The sequence below is a fragment of the Mytilus edulis genome, chromosome 10, assembly GCF_963676685.1.
Source record: "Mytilus edulis chromosome 10, xbMytEdul2.2, whole genome shotgun sequence".
Lineage (NCBI taxonomy): Eukaryota > Metazoa > Mollusca > Bivalvia > Mytilida > Mytilidae > Mytilus > Mytilus edulis.
In genome coordinates, this window is record NC_092353.1 from 29723706 (window position 1) to 29751196 (window position 27491).

The 27491-nt window shown below is 32.2% G+C and overlaps 2 protein-coding genes across 2 annotated transcripts; both read left to right on the forward strand.

Annotated features, from left to right (window-relative positions):
• Positions 1-570: 570 nt before the first annotated feature.
• On the forward strand, positions 571-27284 carry LOC139490829 (mucin-2-like). The gene is made up of 17 exons (XM_071277867.1): positions 571-672; positions 3517-3603; positions 5065-5175; positions 6149-6274; positions 9814-9864; positions 10356-10457; positions 11022-11132; positions 11469-11594; positions 13422-13472; positions 14965-15024; positions 15775-15885; positions 16328-16450; positions 17112-17297; positions 18220-18330; positions 18617-18736; positions 23771-26125; positions 26769-27284. Exons 1-17 carry the CDS (start codon positions 651-653, stop codon positions 27122-27124), a joined length of 4209 nt encoding a protein of 1402 aa, XP_071133968.1. The 5' UTR covers positions 571-650; the 3' UTR covers positions 27125-27284.
• LOC139490830 (uncharacterized) lies at positions 19368-21357 on the forward strand. The gene is made up of 2 exons (XM_071277868.1): positions 19368-19522; positions 19924-21357. The coding sequence occupies exon 2, from the start codon at positions 19958-19960 to the stop codon at positions 21341-21343; it is 1386 nt and encodes a 461-aa protein (XP_071133969.1). The 5' UTR covers positions 19368-19522; positions 19924-19957; the 3' UTR covers positions 21344-21357.
• Positions 27285-27491: the final 207 nt, after the last annotated feature.

Here is a 27491-nt window from a genome sequence, read left to right on the forward strand (position 1 = left end):
AGAACTAAACTCTTTTCTACATGATGTGAATAATTTTTATAACAGAATTTGATTATACAAATCATGTTATCATCCCATTTTTTCATTCTCCTGTACATACATTTTTGATATTTTATTTGTATGTACATTGTATTGCAATGCCTTGATTTTCTGTCGTTGCTATATATGGTAAAGAGGCTTTTGACGCATGCGCATCTAGTTACCCTAAATTTCAAAAGTATTATGGGTTTGACATGTTAGTGTCGAGACGAAACTTTCCGGAAGAGGGTGTGTGTGTGCCACCGTTTATATGTATTCAAAATATTTCGCTCCATTCATTAAGAAATAAATGTCATTAGTGTTTTCAGTTTAATATGTTTCACATCATAATCATATTTCATATTCATATGCTTATTCCACTTGACAATTGAACGCACATAGTTTTGCGCTGCGTATTTAGAAACAGACTATAGCTTTGTATGTTATGTTTGGCCATTAGTACCGAACATTTAAATCAAATCATAGTATTTAAATCAGTACTATTGAAATTGAATTCGATACTAAATTAACATTTAAATGATATACATGTATATTCGAATGGCATGCGCTAAGCATGAACTCAAAGCGCGGCAATACTCACCATATACATTATATACTAATAAGCACGTTTTATGATGAGAGTCTCGGCTACAGGTACTTGTAAATCTATTTATTCTTTTGTTATATCTCTATGTTTCCATTAAAGGATATACCTATTTTCGTATTTCAAATATAGTATTCAGTTTGGCTCGAAAGCCGCATTTTCAAATTTGGTAAATATATATCAGGAAATGTCGGATTCAAGCACCGTTGCATGTGAATATTTAGTGACTCTATATCTTCACCCAGTTGGTAATAGATTTGGTGTCCAAATTTCCTGCGACAGTGAATATGGATCAAAATATTAACTTTGCAGGTCTCTCAGTGTCTATCTTGTCTACCGCATTTCTAAATTGACCATTGCTTGGTTTAACAAAGACTGACGGACAATCATTAATTTGTAGTGTTAAGTTTGATTTAACATTATCTGCAATTAATTCGGACTATTTTATGTTGCACCACTATATCATATTTTTGTAATGCCCCGCATCCCTAGCGATTTGATCCAAAAACAAATGAAAAAATAGTGCAAAAGTAGGCGATGACGCGGTATCTTGAATGGTTGGATATGGTTTCCTTCCTATAATTAACGACAAGATTAAATAGCAATCATTGTTTAAAGATAAGATGTATAGAGTCTTTTTAAATCATAAGGTTCTTATTTCTGAAACAAACAGTTTCATAAATAGACGATATTTTGTTGCGATGACAGATATGTTTGTCGATGCTTATCGGTCATTAGACCGTTGGTTTTCCCGTTTGAATGGTTTTACACTAGTAATTTTGGGGCCCTTTATAGCTTGTTGTTCGGTGTGAGCCAAGGCTCCGTGTTGAAGGCCGTACTTTAACCTATAATGGTTTACTTTTCAAATTGTTATTTGTATGGAGAGTTGTCTCATTGGCACTCACACCACATCTTCCTATATCTATTCAATTTGCATGTTCCATAACTTGTAGTAATGAAACACTGTAAATAAATATAATGTTTCAAGTAAAGTGGTCGTTATTTAAGAATAGAAGGCTTCTTTTTGTAAATGTATTAGGTGTAAAAGCATTGACCGAAGTACGTTTCATTCTAAGATGTGCGCACAGTTAACACTTTTACAACCATATAAAATTACTATAAGAAGCATGCAATACTAATAATAACATTTTTTTGTTAAGATCATGATTTTCAAAACACGATTTATATCAAGGTTTTCTTTTATTTACCTGTGCACTTTATTGTGGAAGTTTGTGTTATCACGAATGTTACATTTCATTTTGAAATGAAGGTCAATTTCTAAAAGACACGAGATTACTGTTAACCAATCAAAATAACGTATCATAATGAAACATACATGTAATGTAATTATATGGATATGATGACGAGATATAGATATAAACCCTGCTTTTGTACATAACAGACACACTGAACCGGACTTTAAACTTTCTATATAGTTCACAAGATATCTGTCTTTGACTCTGAGTTAACCAATCTTTTCTCCTACTCTATTTTACGCGTTCTAAGCGGAAGAGCAGATTTAAATTTTCCAATCTTTGTTTCGAACTAGCGACCTTACACTAAAACAAAGAACCCTACTATGAGATATAACAATGAGTCAACATCAAATGTCAAACTCTAAATCAGTCAATTCTAGAAAACAAAATAAAGGAATTTAGCATAGAAACTACCACAGGTCTTTTACTCAAAGACCACAACTTTGTTTCTCAACATATTCAACTACATGAAAAGGTACAGAAAATCCATTTATTTCATACGAAATCAGTAAATGGTAATAAGAATTTCTAAATTTCATAGGTCCGAAGCGGTTTCTGTGCTCACCTTCATCAAGAACGCTATAATATTAATCAAAAGTTTGAAAACCAGTCATGTTTAAAATTCGAAAAGCTTTAGGATCAAAAGTAACCTAAAAATGAAAGACGAAATCATCTATGATCAACTTTGCCTCTTAGTTTCTAAAAAACTACAACATTTCGCAATCAAAACTTTAAGAATATATATTTATACCATGACATTTGTTTTTCAATGAAAAAATGTGACAATTGTTAACCTTTTAGTTTTTGTATAAATACCTTAGCAATGGTCCTAAGATATAATTAAGGGTACAGGAACAAATGGAGTTCGGTGTAATTGTCAATAACACAGACAGTTCGTTTGAGTACAGTTCAGAATATGTTTCTGTACTTGCTGCTTATTATTGTATCTTACATATCAGCATTTCCCTTCACAAGTACGTCAGAATATTGGACTCCTACATGTACCTGTATGGTGTTCACGACCAGACCTATTGTTATACAAACAAACTTTACAATATATGTCAATATGTCTTGAGTTCAATAAAGGTAAAATTAGGGCATAATGATAACAATTCAATGTCACACCTCTTCTTCAATAATAATTCAGACAACGGTGAAATTCGTACGTTAAAATGGACGGATTGACACATAGGTCGTGTTTGTCATAGGTGATCTTGCTCGGTGAGGGTACTTCAGTTACAAATTTTATCAAAATATGACTTGTACTAATTCCACTACAATTCCATACCAAACGCATTTGATTGAATTAGAGGCCTTAAATGGGGGTTAACTGGATTAAATACTGTCCGATTAGTCGACGTTAAACATAAAACCCATTAGTTTATAATTGAATGAAATCAATTTACTTTAACTTCGATATGTTACTAATTTAAGACAACAGTAACGTTAATTCATGCACACAGACCCCTATGGTCACTATTTTCTTTAATCTTTGTTTATTGGTTATAAAAGATCGATGCACTATCTTTCACATTAATACAGTTCATGATCCCAATACAGAACAGTGCAGTTCCTCCAATATAAGGTCTCTGTAAGCAGCTCATGGTTCATGGTTTAAAATGTTTTCGATTATTTTAGTATTGCTTGCAGCGGTATCGTTAGTTAATGGAGCTACTATAGGTGTTTCGGATGCTACTACTGAAATGTATGCTAGTACTATGCCAGGTTTGTATAGATATGATTATATAGTGTGAACAGTTAATGACAGTCAGGCAACCAAATTATGTGGTTCATGTTTTACTATATTTTTTGGCTCACAAAGTCAAATATAAAACTTGTAATTTCACAGAACCAAATCCAAAAGTTGTAATCCCCTGTCGATAACTTGAGAAAATGTTTAGAAAAGTTTAACTAAAGTTTCATTTACCTCGGGAATAGATAACCTTACATTTTGACTATTATATATTGGACACTTTTTGTCATATAGCTCTCAACGTTTTTACGAAGTTTTACATCCTTGGCTTTCGAATGCTTAGGTCTGAGCGTTCAGATAAAGTACTACTTTAATCGTAAAACCTGCAATGGATTTAAATATCGAGAGTCTATATAATAAAATTAACATAAATTTGGGAGTTTTAGATACTTCAATTAAATACAAATGTTATTTAGCTAGAATCTTTTGGTAAAATTTTGCAACGACGGACATCTTTATTTCAAATAAATTTACCTATATTCGTTAAACAATAATATTTTAACTTCGAGTAGATTTTTGAATTTGGTAACAAATGTTTTCTTATAAACTCAAAATTTGGCAAAGTGGTGGTATTGGTCTGTCTTTGGGTTTTAATAAGTTCGCCATGAATCTGTGATACTGTAAATACTTCAGTAAAAGATAAAAAAAAAAAAAAAAAAAAAAACCTGGAAGCAGGTAAAAATACACCTTCCCGTACCGACCTGTTTGTGTTCAATATATTAAAGCTACAAGATATATGAAAAATTTAAATCATGATTTTTTTTTGTTTGTTCAGTCATTAATGAAAGTGAAATAAAGAAATAATAATTCGCTTTTAGCATCTAGTATGGTTCAATTTGATCAAAATAAGCTAAGAAACATCGATGATAAATTATTCACTCGCAAGCGAATAATCGACCTCATTGAATCTGTATTCATGCGAACTTCAATTTAACTACCCTTAGCTAGAGATGGATTACGCATGATTCTTGCGTGTTCGGTTAGTAAAAGAAAAGAACGTCAAAATTAAAAGTGAAACAAAGATAAATCATATTATTGACTGATTCATTCCACAAAAGAATCATCCTTATTCAGGTAAAATCGAAAATAAACTTATGATTTAACCTAAAACAGGGAATTAAACAGACATAGAAAAATCTAATTGCAAAAGGTTGCTATCTATTTGTATTAATGTTTATGTTTATCTCGATAGTTAACTAGATGACGTCTGGACTAGAACACACATGAAATTCTGATGTATTTTATATAGTATATGCAATTTGTGATTATCTAAAACTTATTATAATTTGGATCTGTGTTTTAGTAGGTTATAAATCAAATATGAGAATTTGAGTTAAATCGGTGAACACGATTTTGACAGCTAGTTTTATTAGTACTATGTCTTTAACCTTTCAACAGTTGCTATGAGATAATTTATGTTTTTTTGTCTTCAGAATGCAGCGACAAATTAGACAGCTGCTTTGATTTCAGCGATGGATCTTGTGTAGGAAGATATGCACCATGGGCCAGAGAAAATTGTGCTTACAGATGTGGTTATTGTCCAGGTATAAACTTACGTGAAAGAAAAATTTGTTTGTTCGATATAATTGTTGAATATTGGCCTTCTAGGCCTTTTTTTCTTTTTAATATTTAAGATAGTTAGGCAATGAAATCCTAACATAGGAATTTAGACAATGACATCCTAACATAGGAATTCCAGTTACAAGTATTTGCATTTTCTTTATTGTTCCACTTAGGTTACCACCCAGTAAGCCAACGTTTTTGTATCTTCTTTATTTAAAAGATTCTTTTTGTCTGCTTATTTGCAGATCATTAAGACACCAACAGGGATAGATGGTGGTTTTGAGAGCTTTTTTTAAATTTTTGTTTTTGTATTCTCCGTCGTTTATAATATATGTCCTTGTCCATAGTTTATGTCTCGAGCGTACTGGATGGGGCTAATTCCAGAGACGCAAATAATGCATAGGTTATCACGCTATATATTTGTAATACCAATGTTCATTGTTGATGCTAGATTGTCGTATAAGTATTCCAACATCATACTACAATGCTGTACGAATCTCAGAATTTATTGGATAATGATGGTGACAAACAAGTAACCAGTGATTTTTCAATCGATCTCTATGTCAAACTATAGCTTTTTTCTATTTGAATGGTTTTACACTAGTCATTTTGGGCCCCTTATAGCTTGATGTTCGGTGTGAGCCAAGGCTCCGTGTTGAAGGCCGTACTTTAAATGATGGTTTACTTTTTCTACAAATTGTAACGTGGATAGAGAGTTGTCTCATTAGCACTCATACCAAATCTTCTAATATCTGTTAAGTTAATAGGAGGTAAACTGCATCTGACATAGAAGAAGCTTGTCTGTATCCTCATATACTAAGCATCTACATTGAACATACAATCCAATTGTACCTGGCTACAACGCTCTTTATATTTTTTTTTATTTTTTCAAGTGCAAAGTTCATAACTAAATGAACACTATCAACGTTATAATTTTTTATATTTAAAATACAGACAATTATCCACCCTGCCAAGATCAGATAACTTATTGTAAAGAACTTGGCAGTGAAGTTTGTAACCAGAAGCAGTATGCTGGATACGTTCGTCTGAACTGCAGGGAAACTTGCAATAAATGTGAAAGTAAGTCTGACATACCGACGGTTCTACATATAAGACTAAAGTTTTACATAGAAAGAAATCATATCATCAACTGTTACAACACATATCAGCCATTATTATTAGAAAACTTTTCGTTAGTTGAAACAAATAGAATGAAATCGCAGTAAAAAGTTCTAGTAACAAAAACCTAAATACATCATATTCACTTACACAATATTACGAAAGGTAATTTGTAAAACTTGTACCTTGGTATAACCGGAGGATATATCTATTTTACAACATGGTATCTAATCTGATTTTGTTTTTTGTTTTAGTATTTGACCCTATTTTAAGATAATTCATGACAAAGTACATGTAATAACACCACGGTCTATGTTTTAAAAAAATATAGAAAATATAACATAATCAACTGTAACAAACTAAGGATAGAACAAAAAATATCAACATTAATTGTTTGGTCAGCTAGAACAGTTACAGCATCTACACTTGAGTGTGTGAAATGGACAATGAAATAAAGTTTGCTTGCTTGTTAAGTAAATCTTGAAATCCATATTACGTCTTTGGATAGATCTAATCACATTTTATAGCAAATAGAAGTATACTAAGAATAGTGCAGTGTTTTTGATATACCATTTAAACTGATATCATTTTTCAATTTAAGAACTGAATGCTTCTTTTTGTAAATTTATTGGGGTGTAAAAGCGTTGACCGAAGTACATTTTGTATCAAGATTCAAGATTCAAGATTCTTTATTTCTTAAACACCATAAAGATACAATGGTACAAAGAAGTTCATCAAAAGTCATATAACATAACACAAACACACATGACAAGATGAGATGAAAATATCAAATAATACATGATAAACAGTATAGTAAAGAAGAGTGGTGATTAACCAGGAAGACTCACTTGAAAAGTTATAACCCTGATAAATTTGCACAGCTTTTTCAACTTATTTTTAATTTTTAACTGAAATAGTTTTTCAAATTTTAGTATGTTACATCTGTGCAAGAAAAAAGTATCCAAATATTGTGCTCGAAAATTTGCCAAAGAACTACACTGCAAAGTGTAATGAAATTCATCACCAATCTCGTTACAATGACATAAGTTACAATATCTAAGGTTTCGCTCAATCTTATTCCATCTACCAGTTTCGATGGGTAACTTATGGTTACCCGTACGAAATCTACAATATGTTATTCTATCTTTATCATTTAAAATATTCAGATATTCCTCAAATTCAAAATTTTGTTTATACAATTTGTAGGCCAAACCTTTTGGCGAACAGTCAATATCAGCTCTCCATTTCTGTTGAAACTGATCAAATAACTTTTGTTTTAAACTAATACCCAACCACTTAGAATTAAAATTTCCTTGTGACAACCATATATTGCTGTATCCACATTTATCTAATATATCTTTAATGCATTTCAACCAATCTGACCTAAATTGGTTGTCCGAATTTTTCAAGAACACGTATTTGTATAGTATTTTAGCAATCCTGTTATCATCCCCATTAACCATTTTTGACCAAAAATTAACCATACGCAGCTGTATATATAAAGACATGGGATAAATACCAAGTTCACCATAAATCATAAAATTGGGTGTCGACTTCTTAAGGTTTAATAATAATTTACAAAATTTTAGGTGCACTTTTTCTATAATATCAGTATTACTGAAACCCCAAATCTCACACCCATACAGGAGAATTGGCTTCACAATTTTATCAAAAAGATCATATTGTGATTTCACTGACAAGTTGTGCAACCTCCCCTTTTTCAATACTTCATACATTGCTTTATTTGCTTTTCTAAAACTAAAATCTTCTTAGCACTCATAAAGCTACCTGTTCTTGAAAAATTCAACCCAAGATATGTCAATTCATTGACTATCTCCAATGCATTTCCGTCATATATAAAGTTAATATTTTGGGGTAATCTACCACCAGAAAAAATTATAATCTTAGTTTTACTTGTGTTAACTTTTAATTTCCAGGTACTGCAATATTCAAAGAATATATCTAATTGCAACTGCAGATCGGATGCATTATCCGAAAATAACACTGTATCATCTGCGTATAATAACACAAACAGTTTTAAGTAGATATCAAACTCATTCTCTATTTCATCAGTAATACAATTTAAGCCACATACATTTTTTTCTTCAATAAACTGTTGAAGGTCGTTCAAATACAATGAAAATAAAAAAGGAGATATATTTTCACCCTGTCTTACACCGATATTGCATGAAAAGTATTCTGACATTTCACCATTATACATAATACGAGATTTAATACCAGTGTACATATTAAAAATTACATTATACATTTTACCGTTAATATCATTCACAAGTAATTTATGCCAAAGACCCTTTCTCCAAACAGTATCAAAGGCTTTAGCAAAATCTACGAATGCACAGAATAGTTTCTTTTTCTTATTTTTCATGATACTAATAAGCATGTAGATAACAAATAAATTATCTGTAGTAGAATAACCTTCTCTGAAACCAGCTTGATTCTGACATAGTAAACAAAAATCATCAGAAAATTTATTCAAACGTGAATTCAAAATAGAAGTAAATAATTTCCCAAAGCAGCTTATAACTGTTATAGGTCTAAAATTGCTAGGATCATGTTTGTTACCTTTATTCTTAAATAAAGGTATAATATTTCCAGAAAGCCAATTTTCAGGGATAGTTCCACTGTCAAATATAATATTAAAAAGGTTCACAAACACCTGTGACATAACACTAAAAGAGTGTTTTAAATATTCATTTACAATCATATCATCACCAGAGGATTTATTATTTTTTAACTTTCTCAAAGATTTTTCAATTTCCTCTTCTGTAATAGGTGAATTTAATATAACATTTAAATCTTTTACATTGTTCTGATTTTCTAAAACAATCTCTTCATCTTCAGAATTTCCTAAATTTAAGTTCTTAAAATAATCAAACAAAATATTAATAGGTACACATGGATTGTTTCCCCTTTTACCACCGTTCAAAATCTTCCAGTATTCTTTCGGGTTAATCGATCTTAAGTTTTCTATCTTGTGTCTAATTTTCTTTCTACGTTTACGAATGCTCTTATCCATTACTCGCTTATAACTCTTTTCTAGTTTCTTTGTTTCATTCACTCTGTGGTCAGTATGGTTTCGCTTAAGTTTTCGTCTACTAGACCGAAACTTTTTTCTAGCTTCCTTACATTCGCTATCGAACCATGGTTTTGATTTTTTTATATTTTGTGTATGCAGCGCGGAAGTGCTTCATTCTAAAAATGTACGCACGGTCAACGCTTTTACAACCCTATAAAGTTACAAAAAGAAGCATTCAATACTTATAATTACATTTTTTAGCTATGATCATGAAAACACGAATTTTATATGTTTTATTATTTAATTCACCTGTGCACTTTATTGTTGGAGCACGTGTTATCATGAGTGAAAAGTTGTATTGAGCAATGCAACTGCTTACGGAATAACACGTGATGTGCAGTTAGCCAATAAGAATAAAATATTATAATGAAACATACATCTAATGTAATTATTTATCTTTTAGTTCCTGCTTTAACCTACGTGCCTGGAAACGATACTGATGTTTTACCAACAGGTTTGTTTAAAAAAACCATTTTAGAAATTGATTATCGAATGACATATATGACTTTGAAAAGTTCTAGATGCAAAATTTTCGATAACGCGACCTGTTAAAAACTGTGGTACTTAATTAAGTTACAGCTGTTGAACTGCCAACACTTTCGGAAGAGCTAGTAGTGCACAAAATTTATTATATCATAAACTATTGCGGTTGAAATCAGCTAGTTCTTGTTTTTGTCAATTTATATTCTATTCCATATAGAAATGTTAAACTTAGATATTGAATGCAACTGTCAATGCACTTAGAAAACAAGTTAATACTTTTTTTCTACAAAACGTAGAAGTATTTATTTATATTCAGTTATTACTATTGATGTATTTGTATTGCATTGTTATCTTGTATACGAAGATTAGAAAATTTGAATTGACTGATTCTAAATCAAATGTAGAACTTTGTTACAGTCAATCACACAAATGCATCATACATTTATATATAACGTTTTTCAGATCTGGTTCCTACAAAGCCAACAGGCATCAAGCCCACGGTTATTCTAACGAATGAAACCATGAATGAAACAACAGGGGAACAGACTACAGTAGGAACACCTGGTATGCATTTCGGTTACTTTAGTTACGCATATTTACGTCCTTTGGTATCTGTTAGATGGTTGTTTCTTTAGCAATCTTACCACTTTTTCTTATACTTATGTTCGTTATAGGTAGGTATAATGAAAGACAAAAAAACAGACAAACGGTAGACTTGGAACTATAAAAAAAACAACGAACTGTATTGAAGTATACAGAGGCGGATTAGGGAGGGCAGACCCCCCCCCCCCCCACCCTTTTTGGAAAAAAAATTGGTTGCTTATATAGGGAATCACTGAAGCGTGACTGGAACGGACCCACTCTTAGGTCAGTCAGTGGGCCCCCACTTATGAAAATTTCTGGATCCGCCACTGGTATAAACACTTGAATTACCGAACATCTGTCTCCGAATAACCTTCTAGCGGAATGCAGCAATAATCACTTTTTAGTTAACACGTTGATTATTTTAAATGGTCTATATAAATACAATATTGCATCACGATATTTTTCTTTTAACAGTTTATGGAGCAAGTTGATTGCTAATTGCTTGAATAATGAAAATGATTTACACGTCATTCTTTTCTTCAGAATGTGGTGATAATCGTGATAACTGTTTTAACTATGCTGATGAACAATGTATAGGGAGATATGCACCATGGGCCAAAGATAACTGTGCTTATAGATGTGGTTATTGCCCAGGTATGCATTAAAAATTAAAAAAAATCAGTTTGTTTGATATTTTACATACAGCTTTAATTAAATGAATTTAATGCAAAAGTTTAAAAGAAGGCTGACAAATGGAGTATAAGACTTATGACTATTGTGAATTTTTTATTTAATAACAGTGTTCTTTTCGTAATGAAAATGAATGCAGATAAGAGTTACATTATACAATTGTTAAGTTATACTTTTTCTTCTTCCTTGTCTCGTCTTAAAATAACATGTAGAGTATTAAATGCTTTAAACTGTGTAATTGTCAAAAGAGAGATCATGCGTTTCTGTAGTCGTACCTCACTTATTTTTTTTTTATGGCAGGACATTACCCACCTTGTGAAGACAAAATAGATTACTGTCAACAGCTTGGAAGTGATGCCTGTACCAATAACCAGTATGCTGGATTTGTCCGTCTTAATTGTAGAAAGACTTGTGATAAATGCACAGGTAGGTTGAGGTACCAGGTAGGACAACACCCAACTTACGATAACAAAAATATAAAGTGGGTGTATATTGAGCAAATAACTATATTGAATATGATCATTTATCGTCTTTAAACAAACATTTTTGATATATATTTTTTGTTTACTCCTAGTTGCAAAGATAGAAATACGGCATGTTTAAGGACTAATTTATTTTTAAAAAGCAGGTAAAATCATAAGTTACCCAACATGCCTGTACAGGAAAAAGACCGTCCTTGATTTGATACATTGTACTGTAATTCTTTTTTTTTTTTTTTAAGATTAAAGAATGTGTTTATCGTCTCATCTAATAAATCTATTCAAACATCGCTTTTTTTGTTATGACTAAGAGTACGCTACAGTATATCATTTTTTATTATTCTTTGCGGTTATAGTATGGTTACTGTCTCTTGACGTTTGCTGTTAATTAAGAATTGAAGGCTTCTTTTTGTTAGCTCATTGGGGTGTGAAGGCGTTGACAAAAGTACAGTTTACAAAAAGATTTATTCAATACTTATAATTACAATTTTTAGCAAGGATCATGAAAACACGATTTTTATCAAGTTATTATTTAATTTACTTGTGAAAAATTTGGGACCTCGTGTCATCATGGATGATAAATTTTATGCACTTTTATATAATACATCAATAACAAATAATTTAAAAACAGATCGTGTTTATCTTTTCAACCATAAAGTTATGTATTTCTATCGAAAGGAAAAATACGTCCACAAATCCGTATTTTGAGGAAACATCTGAAATTTGAACCTCAATTTACTCAAAAAGTAGCACATGAAGGTATATTATTGATTACATATTTGATTTAATCAGGGAAAAAATAGCCTACATGCAAATTTTCATAAAAATTTAAATACGGGACCAAAACTGTATCGTATACCCTGAAGGAATAACGCGAGATTGCAGTGTAGCCAATCAGAATAACGTAATACTAGAACACACCCGTGATATCGCGGGTCCGTGACTGAATTAAAGTATATAACTATGTGCAAGCCTTATCTTAGTATAAGTACTGTCATCTGATAAAGTCATGCCGATTATAAGATGCACAATTTTCTCTGCTTTCAAATCTTTCTGTTTGAACCCGTCGAACTGGAACTTATCAATTATTGGTAATATTAATGATTTGGAAAACAAAAGGTCCTGGAATGGAGTATTTTTTAATCAACAGCATTGTCCTATATTAGTTATAAATAAAGTTGAATTCTTTGATTCGCTGTTTTACGTCATGCCCGCTAACAAATTGAAACTTATTTTTAGTCCAGATTTTTAGTATTCGTATTGTTATCTTAGAAAGTCTTACGGATTAAAATACTACAATAGGTAACAATTTGACAATTTAGTAGTGTCAACTCTGTGATTATAACCCGTGTATATAGCATATTAATCCTGAAAACACCGTTTGGTGGTGCGCCTGTCAGATGCGGAACGTACAGATAAGGTAATAGGTAACAGGTGATTATACTATTGGTCTCGGTATCGGACTCGACCCGGAACTTCCTAATTATTGACAATATTAATTACGTGGAAAACAAAAGGGCCTGGAGTGGTGTTATTTTCAATCTACACCTTTGTACTATATTAGTTGTATATAAAGTTGAATTCTTTGATTCGTCGTTTTTACGTGATGACGGCTGATAAATTGGACCTCGTAATTTTAGTATTATAGATAATAAAACATAACATCTATAATTCAATTTTATCGGAATTTTCTCTTGTTAAAATTTTTTAAACTGATTTACTAATCAAGACAATATCTCCATATTTTTAATTTCATTGTCATATATTTTTTCAGTTCCTGCCTTGAATTATGTAACCCCAAACACCACAGCAGTTCAAACAACAGGTTTGTAATATACAGGATCAATGTAGCATATTCCATAGTTTGAGTTATCACATACCATTGAAAATGATAGCTAATAATAAAAAAGCACGACACAGTATCTTGATGAAATAACATTTATTATGAGTACACCGAACATAGAACATAGCGAATTTCGGACAATCAAATCCTTTCTACGTATTTTTTTTTATAGTGTTGTTGCCAGTGTTTTTTTTTCCATTGTCTTAAACACCACATCTCGTAGTATCCTATTTGATATTTAAATCATCTTTTGTCTAGTTGTTGCATTACCCAACTGTTCCATAAGCAGATAACTACGAAGAGCTGTCAAATGTCGTTATTATTATCAAGATAAAATAACTTTTTGTTGAAAACTTAAATTGAAACCCGCTACGATGATCAATTACAAGGAAAGTACGGATGCAGGATTTCAAATTGTTTCTATTAAAACATGTAAAATGATAACGTATATAAATTCCTTTAATAATCTTAATTTAACTAACGAGTGAAGGCTGTGTTAGTGAGCCTAGACAAGACTTTGGGGTTAAATTCGATCTGATAATTGTCCCAGATCATGAGTATTCGAACCTTACCCGTATGGTCATGACCATATGGGTACTCATAGGATGTGACCAAATGAGTATATACTCGTTTGGTTATTGACGGATTGCATCATATGAGTATGTACACCATATAATAGATTCAAACTTCCTTAGCATACACAGCTCGTTCTCTGGGCCAAAATCGGCACAAGTTATTAACGGAAATATTTTATCTTTTGCACATATTGTCTATATTTGGTATATTTTTTGTCTTGTCTTCGCTATCTAATGTCAATTTCAAGTACTTCTATCCTGTCAACAGTTTCGTTCGTACGTGAAACCACATGTGTTTTGGGCCATTGGAAATATTTTCTCCGACATTTGGATTTAAAAAAAATACAATTCTAATTTCCACTAATATTCACTGAACTGATGAGTTAATACTGATCACTTAACTCATACGATCTTACCATGGCAGTGGCTATTGCATAAGAGTGAGACAGCATGCATAAACCACTGCATGTCGTATACTGAGGAGCATGCATACATTAAATATTTAAAATAGTTTCAAAATTTAAAAGATTTAACCCCCCCCCCCCCCCAAAAAAAAAAAAAGAAACGCCAAAATAAAGAAAAAACACGCCTTCAATTATCTAATTGTTAATGAGTAAAACCGTTGATTTCTAGATTTATCAACAGTTCCCTCAGTTTTTTCTGAGTCGACATTTTGTGTTTTGTTAAAGCAAATCACTAATGACTGCAAACATTTTTCTACTATATTTTTTTATTAATTCATTTTATATTTGATCAATCACGTATCAAAGATTACCAAATCACTATCTTTAGTCAAAACTCCATTTAAAATGACTCTTAATTAATGACACCGGAAGGGCTTTTACGCAATTTGTATTGTCCGGAATAGAATCATTAGACAGAAACTTTAATCGTTACAGCATTGGTGCCAACAAAGCCAAATGAGACTAAACCACCAGTGGTACAGACTAATGAAACAGGTATAGTAATACTGTATGTAACAAAAGTCAGTTTCATAGATTCTTATTCAAAGATTTTATGCATAAAAAATAAGTAACTAAAAGCAGCTTAAATAAAACCACTGAAACGAAAAGAAACTGTCATTGCACCAATTCTTTTCACAGTTAAATGTTCATTTTGTATTCAAAAAGAGCCTTTTCATAGCGGATATTCCGACTCGTAACCGTAGCGAGATTCAAAATCCGAGGAGCAATTAATTATAAATGTGTAACGGTGGGAAAATAAAATCTTGATATGATCCCACGGAGAATTATGGGATCCGGATCCAGATTTTACTTATTCACTTTACATTTTTTTTTTCATTTTTTCTCGGGATTCGGATCCCTCCGCTAATTTTTAATTCGATCAAATTGTAAAGTGAATAGGTAAAATCTTTTTTCAACGAAGAATCATAATCCACAGTACATAAATTAGAATAAGTGAAGAAAATCAATAAAAAAAAATAGAAACATGTCAAACAAAGCATTCGTAAGTATATAATACTTTTATATTCTAGGATAGATTATATTATAAACAAAGTACATTTTATTGTCAAGACTATAAGGGCCCCATTGGAAATAACCTTGTTTGCTTTCCTGGGTCATCCTTGGGTTAAGGCATTAGTGGTACCTATGAAACAACCATTGATATATTTTAAGGTTGTATCATGTATTATGTAATATATTACCTTTACCTGAATAAATATTATTATTATTATACTCATATTTCAGGGTGTAGAGACCTAAAAGATAACTGTTGGAACTATGGTGACGAGAAATGCTTGGGAATCTATTCCCCTTGGGCAAAAGCTAACTGTCCATATAGATGCGGATATTGTCCTAGTATGTACACATTAACAACTTTTACCTTGAAATCCGAAAAACACCAAAAAAAAGTTTCTTCTTCATGTTATATGATTTTTATATATTTACATCAATACATGGTACGCATACTCTAAATATTCTAAAACAGTATTAAACGAGATTTCATTTTCGAGTGAACCAACCCATGTAAAGTATTTGTTGACAAATTTATAATCATCACCCATAATTTCCTTGACCATCGGTTTTTTACCTTTTTATGTTTAATCGTTTAATACACTTTTTTTTTTCGCGAAAGACGCCAATGACCAGCATGACGGTAATTTCGATTTCATGCTATATCAAGAATGTCACAATAAGAATCTATAAGATTTATGTAAAATGGTACCTGTCTTCAGTGAAGCATTAATTCATTGAAAATATGTTCGTTCCTTGAACAAAACCTTATATCTCTCTGTTTCAGATACACCACCATGTGTAGACAAGCTTCCTAATTGTGACGAATATGGAGACAATGTTTGTACCGACTCATTTTATGCTGGCTGGTCTAGGCTGAACTGTAGAAAATACTGTAATAAATGCGAAGGTATGTTGTATCCAAGGCGATATATAACTCTGGTTAATCGTGTAAATGTGGGGGTATGTATAATATCTGAAAATACGAGGATTTACTCTGATAATTGTCGAGGTATATTTAAAGAGTTTAATTTGATGAGGGATAGCTCTAATGAATGTGAGGCAAGGTATGTCTCGTTGAATGTGTATTAATTCAAAATGCCTGTACCAAGTGAGGAATATGACAATTGTTATCCATTCGTTTGATGTCCTTGAGCTTTTGATTTTACCATATTTGATAAGGGACTTTCCTTATTGAATTTTCCTCGGAGTTCAGTATTTTTGTGATTTTACTTTTTACACCAGTGATATTAATGATGAGAAATAATCTATGTTGTCCATTTGCTATTCACTCCTTTACAGTTCTTTTTATAGGGTATGCCCTATATACATGTAACATAAGACTACATAATATTACAGGTTATCTGTGTGGTACACAAATTGTAACATATATCTATTCTTACAATTTAACTAATTACTTAATTGAATGCGTATTGATTCAAAATCAGACATTTTGAAAATTTGACAAAAGCAAGGATTCAACAACATCTTATAGCTTTAATCTTACGACAGTAAAGATTGAACATTTACCAGTGGTAATGTCTATGAGCAATTGCTTTTTTATATTATAGTGCCTTACCATGCTAATATAACAGAGTCGACAGTAGCAACAACAAATGGAATGACTACACAGGGAACCGGAAATGCTACCATGACGTCACCGTTAACAACAAAACATATTACACCACCAACAGTCCACACAGAGGAGCCAAATAAACTCAATACCACAACGCCAGCAGTGCTTCCTACTGGTGATGGTAGGCATACATTATAATGTTCTTTTTTAATTTGTTTTATGCAGTTAAATGAATTACTAATGTTAAAAAAATGTATTAGAAACATATAATGATTTTGGAGGCAGGTGCTATATGAGTTGCTTGAACGTATGAAAAAAAAAGATTGAAAAACAATGTTGTTAAGATGAATTCGAGCTTATCAATCATGTTTTGAAACCATTTGCTACACTTGGCTTAATCAAAATTTGTATTTCTGTTCCTCCACTTGACATGTGGCATTTAAGGAAATTTAAGTCGGGGATCATAATAATGTTTTTGTGTAGATTGGCATGTCTTCCGTGGACTGTAACATTGAGAACTAGTATGTTCGTGTTGTTTATTCTTTAGTTTTCTATGTTGTGTCGTGTGTACTATTGTTTTTCTGTTTTTCTGTTTGTCTTTTTTATTTTTAGCCATGGCGTTGTCAGTTTGTTTTAGATTTATGAGTTTGACTGTCCCTTTGGTATCTTTCGTCCCTCTTTTAGAACAGTTCAGTGTATAGGACTAGTATAAAACACGGCATACATTCATGTTCTCGTCATAATCTGTATAACCAGGTTCAGACCACTATTTTTTTCTTAAAATGTCCTGTACCAAGTCAGGAATATGACAGTTGTTATCTAATAGTTAGTTTCTATGTATGTTGCATTGTTGTTTGTTTTTTGTTGCACATCAGTGTTCTGTTGTTTCGTTGTATTTCTATTATAGTTGATGTCTTTCCCTCGGTTTTAGTTTGTAACCCAGTTTTTTTTCTCGCAATCGATTTATAACTTTCGAACAGTGGTATACTACTGTTGCCTTTGTTTATCAATGGACGTTTAACACTAATCTATCTGTTTATCAATCCATCGAGCCAAATGATTTATTAACACTTATCATATTCTCATATTTCATATTAATACAGCATGTACAGATACAAGAGATGATTGTGCAAACTATGACGACGAGGCCTGTAATGGGGTTTTTGCAACCTGGGCAATGACCAACTGTGCCCGCAAATGTGGATACTGCACAAGTAAGCTTGCACATTTGAAAACTTTAGTGATACATCATAATAGTTTTTAACTGATTATATAAAAAAAAAATGCAATTTAAACGAAAAAGAAAAAATTGGAGGAAATGCTTTTAGTATTTTGAAATGACAATATACTTTTTGGATGACTTATATAATTTTAGGCTATACAATATTCAATAAAACATATTTTTGTCATTTTTACAATTGATTGAAGATTCAACTAGAACATTTGAACAGACTTATCATGCTACTGTTACAATTATGAAATAATTTAACTTAATTTCAGATGAGCTGCTGTGTAAAGATTTCGTAAAGTGCGGCAATCTACCAAACAATTTATGTACAGCTGAAGAATATAAATGCATAGCAGAAACATCCTGTCGTAAATTCTGTGGACTTTGTTCAGGTAGTATTTTCATTTTGATATTTTCAAAGTATGTTAAAAAAATGTACCCCAAAAAGTTTATATCTAATTTTAAGTTGTCTACAAGTGTGTTTTCTTCAGCAACAATATTTGTAGACTGAATCGACAAATTTAAAAGAAAATCACTTGAATCGATTATTACATTACTTTTTCAGTAGATATAAATTAGAAGGATACATTTTCCAAAATATATTACAAGCTTACTTCTTAATTATTTATCTGCAAGAAAATTTAGATAATTGTTTTAATTCCCGCTATTTTTCAGAAAGTTTAACATGAATTAGCTCCCAGGTATTTTTATGAAAAATTCTATTGTTAAATGGTCATAACATGTGCATGGATCTGCTGTCTTTTCCCGTAATTTTTATATGTCATACATTTTTTTAAATGAAAATGTTGGGTTTTTTTTTAATTTAGCAGCAAATACATCCCTATATACAAATAAAACATTGCGGAATCTTTATTTATATACATGTATGTTTTGATTGACTTCATTGTATTTATGTTATTTTCTTTACGTTCGAAAGAAATATTAATTCATAAAAATTACAACGAGCTATATACCTAAATATATATATATATCATGTTCAATCGAGACGTGATATTTCGTTGTAACAATTTTGTCATTTTGGGGTTGATAAAGAGGAAGTACATGTCCTAGGAATGCCATCCGTTACCTTAGGGCCTTAATCGTATCACTTCTACCGAATACGTAGGGAGTCGCAGGTGACATGGATAGAAATAAGAGCATCCTTTGAAATAAAAATGGTAAGATATTCTAGATTTTTTTATTATGATTTATTTTTTTTAAACTTTTATCTATGTATGCTTCTGTTAATTTATTTACTTATTGAAATGCTATTATAAAAATAATATTTCATTTTTACTTTTTATGATAATAATAATAATAATAATAATAATAATAATAATAATAATAATAATAATAATAATAATAATATGATAGTACTTATAATAATATAAAAATGATAAAAATGAAGAAGAAAAAAAATATAGTCATCCCAGTATTTAAAATATAATAATAATAAGAAATATCAGTAATGTGATAATACAAATAATTGTTATATTAGAACCAATAAACAATATTCATCACTGAAGAATGAATGGCCACTTATTTACATCTATATAATAAATATTCAATCTTTTTGCAGAACTACGAATCCAGAACATAAATGAAAAAGAGAAATGCTGTGTTTGTATCTTTCCATACTTGCAATATGGAAGGGCATTTTGTGCATTCGAAGAAGGAGGCGCTCAAAAAAAGATATCGAGATTGAAACTATCTGCGAAAAGGATGCCATTGAAAACGACGAAAAGCCAGACAAGAAAAAATGTTCAGGAAAACATTTGATACTTGGTCTTGTACAGTTCATCCTAATCACTGGAACAATGACATTTTTTATTTACATGGTGAACGAACGAACGGAAAAGTCATGTGGACAACTTGAAATACCAGATAAATGGAAGTGCCAGTTTAACCATTTTTTCAATACTAACCACGAAGTGAAAGTTTATCAACATTTTAACTGTCAAAGCGTGACCAATAAAACATTTGAAGAAAACTTGAATGTTATTCATGGATACGCTAGTAATATGTCCGACAAAATAACGAAAGTGTTAAATGTAAGGGTTTCCCATTCTCCTTTTCTTAATCTGTTCGAAAATAAAACTAAAACTAAATTAGAACTGAATTCTCAATTATCTAAAAACGAATCGCGCGAAGAGGACAATACACAGTTACCAAAACTGATCCAAAACGAGGTTAAAAGTTTCCTGTATATCATCCATAAAATTGGCAAATCTGCCCACAAACCAGATTATGGAAAACAACCGAATAAACCGGCATCACCAGCTATTATCACTGCCATGTCTGATGAAAACATTAACGAGGGGAAAGCATTTTTGAAGAACGTAGTACGTAAAATATATCCTTTGCAAGACATACAGAGATTAGTGATTTACGATTTTGGATTATCAAAAGACCACATTAATTATCTTGCAATCAGATGTTCCTTCTGTGAAATAAGGCCATTTCCTTTTGAAAAATTCGGAAATCTGACTATTCATTATGCGTTAAAGCCACTGATGATAGGACTTTCACTTGAGGAATTTAAGACCGTTATTTGGGCGGATCCCTATATTCGGTTCCAACCCGTGTATTTGAGTAATGTTGTAAAATCTGCACAGAAATATGGTATCCAAGCTGCTAAGAACTATGAAAATGTACGAATTACTAATAAAGATGTCCGACGGAACGTTATAAAATATTTGGGAGAGGAAACCTGCATGGATACTTTTGATGAGATACAGTCAAAATTCTTAGTTTTCAGTCGAGACAGCTCAGCGTATGATATAGTATTGCCATGGATACAATCTTCAGTTGGATATGGAGAAATGTTGAAAGGAAATTTTAATCAAAGTGTAACTTCTATTTATAATCCCGTGGAAGAAACTATTTTAGATATAATACTCAACCGTTTGTACAACAGAAATATGTCCAGTATCCTAATGGATATGAATGATTACGTTTATATTGATAAACATGTTATATACAATGCCATTAGTCATTAAAACAGTGTGTTTCATTTTGTCATTTGATTTGATTAAAGAAAAGAAGTTTTGTGATTTAAAAAATTGTCATAAGTTCAATAGATAATTTGTTTTCATATGTCAAAAAACTTTTAATTTTCGGTTCCTCTAACGAATCTTTTGTAAACAAAGCCCGTCTGGTGTGCAAATTTTAAACCTTGTATCTTTGGTTAGTTTATTTACTAAAAAAGTGATACTCATATTCGGGGCTTTCCTTTGCTTGTGTTTCAGGAAACAATAGAGACGCTTTTAATCCTATATTACACAAATTGATAATAACACTACTAAACGCATGTTCCATGAAACACTAGAGACGCTTAAACTTACTGTCTCTATTGTTTTACTTTTAGAAATACTAAGGGTTTTCTACCTCAGGAATATATTACCTAAGCTGATTTAGCAAAACTTTTAGGAATTTTTGGTCCTCAATGCTCTTCAAACTTCATACTTTATCTGGCCTTTTTAACCTTTTCTTTATTCGAGCGTCACTAATGAGTTGTTTTATAGACGAAATGCGCGTCTGACGCAAATACAAAATTCCAATCCTGGTATCTATGATGAGTTTATTTTCAATCGTTTAACGCACATAAATTCATTTCGTCGACATTTAGAATTCCAAGCAGCCATATTTTATAATGTACCATACGTCAAATAATAATATTTTTATCAATTGTCACAAATTTATCTAGATTCGCGCGAAGGCATGTTTTCGCCTATTTTCTTTGGATCACCTCGAGTTTTAAACGCGAAGACCAAAACAAACCTACAACCCCTTTTCTGTTAATACACATCAGTTCGTGGATCAAACATGAAATATATCAAAAATACCGAACTGCAAGGGAAATTAAAATCGGAATATCCCTATCAAATGGCAAAAGCACTAGGTCAAACACGATAAACATGTACTGTAATTACACTATTATACTTACATTTAACAAACATATTCTTTCAATTGGTCAAAATCATTAATTAGTTAAAGCTTATTTTATTTGCTTCAAATGAAATTGATTAGGTTTAATCATATAGAGCATCCAATATTTCGTATTTATACAATAACGTTGTTGATACGAAATAAAATTACAGCACTAGAAACAGACTAATAGAAAAACCCAAAAAAAATTGAAACTAATTCATGTTTTCACTTGCATATGTAAACTGAATATCAAAAGACACTTTCGATCTGTTTATAAAGTAAAACGTTAGACACTGACTGTTTGCACGTTATTACCATGTTAAAATGTCTTTTGTCCACTGGTCAATAGTAAAACCACCAGAAAGTACTGAGATAATTATATCTTGTTGACTGTTTATTAATGAGAAAAAGATCGACTCAAACAAAATTTCACTAATAGTCAGTATCCAATTCACATCGACAAGTTGACATATTTAATATTAGCCCCGAAGAAGTCATGGTTCAATAATGAACACAAAGTATCAACCTGAAATATGTTGACGGGATATATTTGGTAATATTTAATTAATCAATGTATTACACATGAACATTTGATATAAATATATATTTGGATAAATTTGGCAAATAGCAAAGTGTCCGTTGTGAGCATAACATCAAGCTGGGCGATTTGTCTCCAAATAATGCTCATTGAGTTTCAGTTTAATAAATAAATATCCTTTATGACAGTCCTGAATGAAGGTACAGAATGATGTTAGTTAATCTTAAATAGTCAAACACCAAACGTGCGTCTGGTGTATACATTTTTTATCTATTGCTGGTCGATATTTCCTCTCCGATTTTTTCACCGATCAGCAACCATCGCTTTTGTGTAAACATGAATAATCATTGATATGGTCATAATCACAAATTGATTTTTTACAGAATGTTATTTTTATTCAAATTCAAAGTATTTTTTACCCCATGAATAAATTACCACATATGTATTTGGCCAAAAACCTTAATAACTTTGGGTCCTCGGTGATCTTCAATGGCGATATCTCTCTTTGGTCTTTTCAGCAATCGTCACTGTTTCATCTTTTGTCGACAAAACGCGCGTCTGACGAACACATTTGTTATAGTATCTTTGATGATCTTATTTCCAGCAAATTCTATTAGTACGAACTGTACATGACTTATAATTCAATGTAGGCTCTAGGAAGGGTTAGGGCTTGATGTTTCTATAAAGCTTCAGCTCATAATTTATTGTATTATCGATTTTTTTATTATTATATTAGTTTCTGGTAAAAGAAAATTATTAATGGAAATGAGTTGTCTGCAAAATGTTTAAATATCGTTTTGGTAATAAATGTAGATATGAGTTTATTTCACTCATGTGATTTAAAATTGAACAGAGAGGGCTTAAGAAATAACACAAGACGAACTTAGACATGATATATGCGATGTTTATTAACACTAAACACAAATATGTATATAAAGATTTATATTTTTTTCTTTAGAAAAGACAACTAGTTATACAACAGTTGTAACAACCGAAGAACCGACTACCTCCATTCAAACTTCAACTGTTTCGGAATTACCAACTACAATGCAACCGAAGACCCCACAGCCAGTTATTTCAACAACGTTAGCAACCACTATGATAACACAAGTACCAACCAGCCAATCTACGACTTTTTCCACTCAAGCTGTTACAAAATCTGTTTCAACGACTGAATCGATCACTCTATCTACCGCTATGAGAATCCCAACTAAGCCTTCTACATCAGCTTCGTCATCTGTTCAAACGACAATTCTGAGAACAAATCCACCAACTAATCCCCAAACACCAGAATTAACCAGTGAACAAACAAAAGTACCTATAACTGAACAAAAAACATCAGAACCAACCAAACCATCTACACAAGTACCAACAAAACTATCTACACCAGAGCCTTCTAAGTTAACCACACCATCTACACCAGAACAAACCCAATCATCTACACAGGAAATAACTAAAACATCAACGGCAGCACCAACTAAGCCATCGACACCAGAACCAACCAAACTAACAACACCAGAACCTACTAAGTTGTCAACTTCACAACCTACAAAACCATCAACACCAGAACCAACTAAACCAACAACACCAGTGCCAACTAAATTAACTACTCCAGAACCTACAATACAATCCACAGCAGAACCAACAAAACTAACAACACCAGTACCAACTAAATCAACTACTCCAGAACCTACCAAACAATCCACACCAGAACCCACTAAACTAACCACACCAGTACCAACTAAATCAACTACTCCAGAACCTACCAAACAATCCACACCAGAACCCACTAAACTAACCACACCAGTACCAATTAAATCAACTACTCCAGAACCTACCAAACAATCCACACCAGAACCAACAAAACTAACCACACCAGTACCAATTAAATCAACTACTCCAGAACCTTCTAAACAATCCACACCAGAACCCACTAAACTATCGACACTGTTGCCAACACAATCATCCACGCTAGAACCAAAAAAACCTTCAACACCAGAACAAACACAATCATTTACATCAGAACAAACCACACCAGAACCAATCAATGTATCTACTCCTGAACCTACTAAACCATCAACACCAGAACCAACAAAACCATATACACCTGAACCAACCAAGGCATCTACTCCTGAACCTACTAGACCATCTACACCAGAACCAACAAAACCATCAACGCAAGAACCAAATATATCATCAACACCAGAACCAACTAAACCATCTACACCTGAGCCAACCAATGCATCTACTCCCGAACCTACCAGACAATCTACACCAGAACCAACAAAATCATCAACACCTGAACCAACTAAACCATCTACACTTGAACCAACAAAACCATCTACACCTGAGCCAACTAAACCATCAACAGCAGAACCAACTAAACCATCAACACCTGAACCAACAAAACCATCTACACCTGAACCAACCAATGCATCTACTCCTGAACCTACTAGACCATCTACACCAGAACCAAAAAAACCATCAACACCAGAACCAACAAAACCATCTACCCCTGAACCAACAAATGCATCTACCCCTGAACCTACTAGACCATCTACATCAGAACCAACAAAACCATTAACACCAGAACCAACCAAACCATCTACACCTGTACCAATGAATGCATCTACCCCTGAACCTACTAGACCATCAACACCAGAACCAACCAAACCATCTACACCTGAACCAATGAATGCATCTACCCCTGAACCGACTAGACCATCTACACCAGAACCAACAAAACCATCAACACCAGAACCAACAAAACCATCTACACCTGAACCAACCAATGCATCTACTCCTGAACCGACTAGACCATCTACACCAGAACCAACAAAACCATCAACACCAGAACCAACAAAACCATCAACACCAGAACCAACAAAACCATCTACACCTGAACCAACTAATGCATCTACTCCTGAACCTACTAGACCATCTACACCAGAGCCAACAAAACCATCAACACCAGAACCAACAAAACCATCAACACCAGAACCAACTAAATCATCTACACCTGAACCAACCAATTCATCTACACCTGAACCTACCAGACCATCAACACCAGAACCAACAAAACCATCAACACCAGAACCAACAAGACAGTCTACACCCGAACCAACCAAGCCATCTACACCAGAACCAACGAATGCATCTACTCCTGAACCTACTAGACCGTCTACACCTGAACCAACAACACCGAAACCAAAGAAACCCACGCCATCACCAATAAACCCAGATTACTCAAAAGAACAACCAACACCATCCCCAACACTTCCAACATTAAGTCTGTCATCGTCTGGTCCAAAAGGTAAACAGTTTTTTGATGTTATTTCAAAGTATTGCTCTATCTTTGTGTGACATGATATCAATCACAATACTGACAAAACAAACTATACTAAAATAACTAGATGTAACACAATATGTGCTAATAAAAAATGATTTGACATTGACATCATAGGATTCATAAGTGAAAAGAGACAGTTTCAAAGAAAAAAATAACATATAGGAATACTAGTACAATGAAGTAAAATAAACCAAATCTGCCAATGAATGTCTGCGGTAACAATAAAAAAAAGTCTTTTCAGTGAGGACACAAAATTCTAAGGAAAATGAAACAAAACAGATTTTTCATCTGACATAATATTTCTGCAAACTAGACATTTTTCGATGTATATGAACATCTACGGTAATAATAGAAAAATGTCTATCAAATTAGTGAGAACACAAAAGTACTGATAAAAGAGGACAGAAAACACTCACTTGTCAATGTGGGTGAGAAGTTATTAATCAAACGACTTTTGTCAATGTATGTTTTATATTCAAACAACAAATACATATGGTCATATTTGAATTATTTTTGTTCAGATCTTGTTGACGGTCAAACGGATAATCACTATGTTTGAATATAAACGTTCCTGTATACTTAATCTAATTTACTTGCTTCTTTACAGTATGTAGTACAAATTTTGTGGAACCTGTTCCAACGTGTTGTAAAGTGTGCGCATGTCCAGGTGCACAGGTGTTTGGACGAGTAATAAATGAACTCGGTGAACCCATTCCTAATGCTGAAATCTCGTTCTCGGGTTGTGAATGTGTACGATATTTAACAGATCCATCTGGAAATTATGAAATCCTTAACATTTGTGTTGAAGGACATGAAATGTTATATGAACATCCGGGTTATATGGCCTCAAAAGTTTTACCAGTGCCTGTAGTACCAGGTGGAAAATTCTGGAAAGCAGATAACATTCTAAGAACAAAACCGGTTGTTCCCGGACTTAATGTAACACAAACAGTTACTGGTTGAAATATATATGGACGGACAAGTTTATACGTGTAGTAAACAATTGATGTAGCGATATCTGTGATAACAAACTTAGTGAAAGTCGTTTTTTCATCTGTTTCATCATGTAGACATATTCATTTGATAATATTTCATTAGATTGAAAGTCTTTGACTTATAGAGACCTGTAGTTGTTACTATTTCCTTGTCCTATAAAGGATCGTTCTCCAATCAAAATCATACCTATGTCGTTTTTACTAAACTATACTAAAAAGACTATGGTTGACAATTACATCTATAAAATGACACGAAAGGTTATGGAATTTAAAATGTATTCCCCTATACTTTTATCCATATTAAATTTGATCCGGTAATAAATGTCAAGTATTAT

Bases quoted from the DNA above. Each gene is read 5' to 3' on its own strand.
- LOC139490830 (XM_071277868.1), top strand. From the start codon at position 19,958: ATGCTGTGTTTGTATCTTTCCATACTTGCAATATGGAAGGGCATTTTG.
- LOC139490829 (XM_071277867.1), top strand. From the start codon at position 651: ATGATGAGAGTCTCGGCTACAG. The intron at 6,275-9,813 runs GTAAGTCTGACA...TTTATCTTTTAG, and splicing joins AACTTGCAATAAATGTGAAA to TTCCTGCTTTAACCTACGTG. The intron at 9,865-10,355 runs GTTTGTTTAAAA...AACGTTTTTCAG, and splicing joins TACTGATGTTTTACCAACAG to ATCTGGTTCCTACAAAGCCA.